Here is a 6,965-nt window from a genome sequence, read left to right on the forward strand (position 1 = left end):
TATATGTTAGCTTCTATATAGTCTATCATGATTTTATTTAAAATATAGTGGTATTATGAATTACTTTTTATTTATTTTATTTATTAAAACATTATTTTAATCCAGCTATTATTCTCCAGTAAATAATTAATAAAAATAATAATATTATGGTAGAAGCTAATAATCAATTCCTAAACGTCATAGAAACTAATTATAAATCGTTATAGAGGGCAGAGGGCAGGAGTTTGTACTTAGCTGTTTTAAATTTTAAAATTGATCCATATTCGAAGGAGTTTATTTTAAATAAGTAAAGGGGGCGTCTCACGCTTTATCAAATGAGGAAGCCTCTTTTAATTTTTCCCACATACCAGTCTCCGGCGAGGTAACGTTTCCTCCCATTCGCCGTTCGTCAAACGTGTTGAAGCAGCGATTATATCATTGCTAATACATCGGCATGATAAGTCACTACCTGCCCGTTATAGCTACCTCAACGGTGTTAGGAACTACAACCGTGGGCTCTACTTGGCCCAGGAATATAATTTGAAGGTACGATTTGAGGAGACAATAATAGGTGAGAGAAGGATCTATTAATTTAGCTGGCACCGAAGTTAAGAATATTCTTTGGCGCTCATCTTCTCCTCTTTCGCTTCTCTTCTCGTCTCTCCTCTCCTCTTCTACCGAATTTGAAAGTCCAACCACCGACCTTCTCTCTCTTCGTCTATAAATACCAATGTTTTTCTTCTCACTGCCTTGGAGCGCAAGCCAACGAGGAGGAGAAGGCCATGGCGGATCCTTGGTTCATCATCTTCCTCTTCTTTGTCAGCGTCTTATTGCCTATCGTCGTTGTATACCTCGCTTACAAGCACGACGAGCCGGTCGGCCCTCCGCGCTCAGCAGAGATCGGTAAGCCTCCTGTGCCTGCAACCTCAGTTCTTACCTCGTCGTCGCCGCCGCGATCGGATCGGCCGCGGAGGAGGCGGCGGGCGAAAAACCAGGAACCGGCTCCCGGCGATCTAGGGCTCCGACCGCCGGTGCCTCCGGCCGCTTCCACCTCCGTTGCAGGGGCCGATCGACCGAGTAGGACGATACGGGGTGGCGCTAAGTCTCTGGGTGAGGCTAGCGCGTCTAGTGGTGTTCCCTCGCCACCCGATCTCGCTGGACAGAGGGCAATCATCCGAGAGATCGTTGAGATTGAACTCGAGAAGGAAATCGCCGAGGGTAAAGTGGGTGCTCCTAGCTCTCGAGAACCTCGTGGAAGGAAAAAAGACAACAGGGTGGAGATTGGTAGAGGTAATGATGATTTCGTCAAAGATGAAGTGGATGCGGAGAAAGAGGGCGAGATGGCTGTGGATCTGGATGAGGGAGATTTGGAAAGAAAGAGAGATGCTAGGGCATTGAGTGAGGAGAGGAGAGAATCCTGGCTACACTGCGACGATGAATGGGAAGGGATCGAGTTGAGCGATGTGCAGAAAGTGTTCAGAATTGCGACCCAGTTTGTTGATGGAAAGAAGGGCGCGGAAGCAGTGTCGAAACTGAGTAGCGAGTTGCAGATGCAGCTGTATGGACTCCGAAAGGTTGCGACCGAAGGTCCTTGCTATGAGCCACAACCCATGGCTTTCAAGGTTTCTTCTCGCTCCAAATGGTATGGCTTTTACCGCCCCTTTTTAAGTCAAACAGTTTCACTTAGACTCTATTTTTCTGCTGAAGATCTACAAGCTTTTATGTTTGATTTCTGTGTGTGTGTGTTTTGCATGCCTGTTGCCTTACCTCTAGCCTAATAGCAAGGGGGACTCAGTAGAACTTTAATCTCTCACAGGGTGCGATCAATAGTCCCGCGAAGTTATAAATTAACTGATTTCACAAGGTGATAACTCTACCGTGGTTTTAGACAATGAAGATATGTTAGATTTTAGGATGAGTATGGATGTTGTCATACACATATTTGGAATCATCATCTCTGCGTTAAAGAATTTTCACCAACTAGGGAGTTCCTTTTTTATTTGGCCTTCTGTTAGTTTTGATCATTTGAGTGTAAATCTGAAAATTACTAGAACAAATAATAAATGGAATGTATGAAATTGTAGATTTGTTTAAGACGCTGGAAAAAATAACAACATTATGTTTCTCTAATGATTCAATTAACTTGAGAGGAAGAACCTGAATAGAATTTTGTCTGCTAAACATTTCTCTTGAATTAATGATTTAATTGGCTCAACATGAAATGGGAAATCAAAATCTTTAACGATCATATAAAGAACTAAGTCTAGATAGTGGCTGAGAAAACCTTTATAACTGTTTGATTCGGTCAATATAAAATTGACATGTTGTGTCCAGAGGATGTTCATATATTTTCACAATGGCATGATATTGTTCACTTTGGGCCTAAGCTCTTATGACTTTGCTTGTGGGCTCCACCCAAAAAGCTCATGTCAATGGAGATATCTTACATCCTTTTAAACTCATGATCTTTTCCAAATCTTTTTAATGTGACACTTAGATTGAATCCCAACAATCCTCCCCTTAAACGAAGGATCACAATTACTCTCATGATCTGAGCCTTCCCGCGAGCATCTGATCACTTTGCTCCGGGCCTTCCCTGCAAGCATCTGGTCATCCTAACCCACTCCGGACCTCCCCGCGAGCATACGGTCACCCTGAACTTCTCCTGGCCTCCCCGCGAGCATTCGATCATCTTGATCTTTTCTGGGTCTTCCCGTGAGCATCCGATCATCCTGACCCACGCCCGGCCTCCCAGCGAGCATCCGGTCACTGTGGCTTGCTCTGGGCCTTCCCGCAAGTATCCGTGTCCGATCACTCTTGACCTGTTTCAGGCCTCTCCGCGAGCATCCGATCATCCTGACCTGCTCCGGGGCCTCCCGCAAGCATCCGATCAATCTGATCTACTCCAAGCCTACCCTCAACTTCGTTCAAGGTCATCTCACATGGCATCTAGTCTGGACCATGACTGTGATATTATTTCTTGCGACCAAAGGATGTTCACATATTTTCACAATAGTATAATATTGTCTACTTTGGGTTTAGGGCCTCATGACTTAGCTCTTGGGCTCTATCCAAAAGGCCTCATGCTAATGGAGATATCTTATATGCTTTTAAATCCATAATCTTTTTTAAATCTTTCCAATATAAGACTTAGATTGAATCCCAACACTGGCATAATGAAAATATGTATCGAATCGTTTAAATTTATTCATCTCGAAACCAATATGTCCTTTATTATTATTCGGAAGTAAATTTTGAGCTACAAGAGATTGTCAATTTGTATAATGTTGTTAAATTAATTAAATATTTTTAGGTATCTCAATACTCAAAACTTTATAACAGTATATAAGGACGTTAGGAGTGAGCATTTAGTTAATTCAATTAATTTAATATTAATTTTATATAAATTCCTTTTATTGTTTTTAAATAAATTCAGTTAATTTGGTATTAACTGAAATAATCGATTTTTAATTTGATTTGGTTAATTCGATTTTAGTAAAATATTGATTCAATTCGGTTAGTCAATATTAAATTAGTTTTCGATTAATTCAATTAATTTATGGAAAAAATTAACCGAATGCTCATCCCTACCTCTAGTTGCTAAAGCTCGTAATTAAAACCAATAATTGTTATTCTGATACAAGGTAATCTCTAATGCAAATGTGTTACTTCAAGTTAATAACTCAATATGCAAGTATGATTTAATGTAAAATAACTATTGAATCTTGAACAGTTATTTATTACCAAAACATATTAATAAACTCTTATCCAAGTATCCATGCCATGTTTTCTCTCTTGAATCTTAATCCATCTCAAACCCCACTATCTAACTCATGTTGCTACTACAGGCATGTATTTTTTTTTCTCAGTACTTGACCACTTCGTGCAACTAATAGTATTCACATAACCTTTCCTGTACATTTTTCCAAAGTCCTTTACATCACTTGATTTTGCTGCCCGATTTCAGCTGATTTCTCAGTGTGCCCCTCAGATGCTTTTGTAAATATTTTTGGGTTATTTTCCGTCAAAATTTTATTATTTCAAGAAGCTGTTTCAGATCAAAATCAGCCATGCTTTCAAACCGTGTCTAAGTCAAGTGAATACCCCTTTTCCTTTATAGAAATCGTTTCATCCTATTCTAGTGGGCTTTCTTTCTCTGCTTCTTCCTTTCTTAAGGCTCGTGTTATCACACTCTCTTTTTCTCTTTTTCTTGGGTTTTGCTTTCGTCTTAACAAAGATGTGGATGCAAGATAACTCTTGCACTCTTCTAATTTTTGTTTCAGAATGTTGTTCATCTTTATTAGTTAGCTGAATGCTCTTTCTTTGTTGTGCTAGGCATGCTTGGCAAAGATTGGGGAACATGAATCCAGAGGTTGCCATGGAATTGTACACCAGTCTTCTCTCTGAAAATGTTCCAGAATGGTTTGCGGAAAAATTATGGGAGACTAAAGTAAGCAACAAATGTCATTCATTCATGGTTTAGTGGCTATTGCTAATGCAATCTGCTTCATCATATGCTGCCTTGAAGGTAGACCGTGTGTCGGGGATAGATCAGCATGATCCAAAGGTTTCGTCTGATCTTAATACTGATACGTGGTATGGCTGATATTCAAATTATTCCATTCAAAATAATTCCAATATCTGATGACATGGTTCCCCTCTTTTGGTTGCTCCGACTCGTCAGCTGACTTGTGTCATGACTAAAATTTTCATCTAAGGTGTCACTGGCAAAGTGGATAAAGGTCTCAGACTATCTGAAAAGGTCCGTGCGGTGAATCCTTGATTTCATATATTGATAAAGCTTAACATGTTCTTTGGCACAACATTTCGAGTCCTTATTTATAAACACTTTGAGAAGTGTCTCTTCAGATTTTATCCTTTCATTTTATCGTAGTTTAGTCATTTGCATGATAATTCAGTTGGAACTACACTTAAATAATTTTTTTAGCACTGACTGTTCAGAATTCAGAATTCTCGTTGTTAGCACTAACTAGGTCGTCACTCACAAATATGACCCACCCTTTTGCCATGTTAAGGATTGCATTGCCGGTTGGTCTCTAGTAATTTGGTTGCCTGTTGAGATCTATATTCACTTTCAACATTGGATTTGACTTGACAGGGCTGGAAGTTGCCACCATTCAACCAGTTCTCACCCACACGAACAACTTTCTGAAGCAAGCTTCCTGCATGGGTACCCTTACTTATCAACTACTTTGATTTCTTAATGCACACGTGGCAAAAGGCCACGAGCTCTAATTTTATTATATATTTAGTTTGAAAAATGATTTTCTAAATTGTGTTTATATAGAATATCATTGTTTATTGTCAACCCCCCAATATTTTAAAACAAAAATCTACCTAGGGAACTATTCATTTAAATACCAACTCCACGAATCCTAATTCTATCATATATTCACTTTAAACATGAATTTAGCGTGATTTATTGTTTAAAAATATATAAATATAAAATCTTTAGGATATATTGTTTCAAGTTTTTTTCCATTTGATCCCGTCCGGAGGCTGAGTCGGACGGAGGCTGAGTCGGACAGAGGCTGGTTGAGATGGCCCGGTTGTTGACGGAAAGTCGTAGGTGATTCAGCTCCCGCGGAAGGCTGACGCTGCTGCAGGCTCCTGCACACACTCAGACAATCTTCCCCTTCACGTTAGAGACCGAAACCCAGGGAAAAAGTCCCCGGATCAGGCCCTCCGACGCTCAAGTCAGGTCCTTTTCCCCAGAAAGAACAGAGAGAAGAAGAAGAAAAAATAGTTGTGGAAAAAAGTGACGAGGGAGTGTGTGCGTGTACCTGCGTCCGAGGAATCTCTTCCCTTTTATGCCTCCTCCTCTTAGAACCTGCCATCCTGTCAGAAAACGTTAGACGTTGAGCTTTGTCGCCTAGTTCCAGACACCTGTCGTGTTGTTATTTGTCGTGAAAGTATCTTTCTGTTTAGGAACCTCCGCCTTCGCACATGAGTTTTATCTTGTAGTGAGGGGCAGCTGGCAGGCTACTACTCGTTATGAGGGCATCTTTTTGTTTTAGGAACCTCCGCCTTCGCCCGCATTGTTGATATGTAATGATTCTCCTTGACGGACCGTTGAGATTCTCCGTACCCGTATTACTTAGCTCCTCCGATCCACTGTGACCTGCACCGGCCTGCACCCGTGGTTTGTATTTCCGGGCCTCCAAATCGCAGACTTGCAGCCCAAGCTGTCTATACACCGCTACGCCGATCCCGACCTGCATCCTGCGCTTTGTATTTCCTGGCCCTCCACCGTAGGCCTGTAGCTCGAGTTGTCTCTGCTTAGCTCTGTCGATCCCGACCCGCCTCTGCGCTTTGTATTTCCTGGCCCTCCACCGCAGGCCTGTCGTCTCTCTTCGTTCTCCTACTGCTTCGCCCCTTCGATCAACAAGCCTATCAGGCCTCTGGCTCTCCCCTATGCTCAACTCTGACTGCCTCGTCAGCTCGACTATTTGACCGCCAAGTCGCTTTGACTATTGACTGACACATCCTCTTGACTTTTGACCGCCATATGACCTTGATTTTTCTAACCCTTTCCTCATGGGCCCCTCCATTACCAACCGTATCACAAGCCTCCCCCACAAGTCTAGTCGAAGGAGGACGACAGTCTGACTGACTAAACCTTCGCACATCTCTACGACCTCAGCGTATCTCTGGGACCTCAGCATATCTCTGTGCTTCTACCTCAACACCTCTCTATGCTTCTACCTCAGCACATCTCTGTGACCTCAGCATATCTCTGCGCGCTCTGCTTCCTGCGTCACGCGCGAACTTTTGTGTCGCGTCGCCTGAGCTTTCACATCAACCTTTGTGTCGCGTCGCCTGGGATACCATGCCTCCTTAATTGCATCGCCAGTCGCTTGGGGCGCCGTCCCCACGCAATTGCTTTGACTCGGGCACCCACCTTCTTTATAAAGAGCCTCATGGTCACTCTTTTACCCTATCCTTCTCCATTCTTGCTCTCCTAC

General features: G+C 42.2%; 1 protein-coding gene across 2 annotated transcripts; it reads left to right on the forward strand.

The window, feature by feature from the left end:
* Window positions 1-620: 620 nt before the first annotated feature.
* LOC122016037 (acyl-CoA-binding domain-containing protein 3-like) lies at window positions 621-5,301 on the forward strand. 2 transcript variants are annotated; one of them, XM_042573182.1, is made up of 5 exons: window positions 621-1,621; window positions 4,315-4,429; window positions 4,508-4,575; window positions 4,664-4,741; window positions 5,099-5,301. In XM_042573182.1, the coding sequence occupies exons 1-4, from the start codon at window positions 762-764 to the stop codon at window positions 4,665-4,667; spliced, it is 1,047 nt and encodes a 348-aa protein (XP_042429116.1). In that variant the 5' UTR covers window positions 621-761; the 3' UTR covers window positions 4,668-4,741; window positions 5,099-5,301. The 2 variants fall into 2 exon arrangements, with proteins under 2 accessions (XP_042429116.1, XP_042429114.1); XM_042573180.1 differs by having other exon boundaries at window positions 4,508-4,741.
* The last annotated feature ends 1,664 nt before the right edge of the window (window positions 5,302-6,965 follow it).

Source organism: Zingiber officinale, chromosome 8B, assembly GCF_018446385.1.
Source record: "Zingiber officinale cultivar Zhangliang chromosome 8B, Zo_v1.1, whole genome shotgun sequence".
Classification (NCBI taxonomy): domain Eukaryota; kingdom Viridiplantae; phylum Streptophyta; class Magnoliopsida; order Zingiberales; family Zingiberaceae; genus Zingiber; species Zingiber officinale.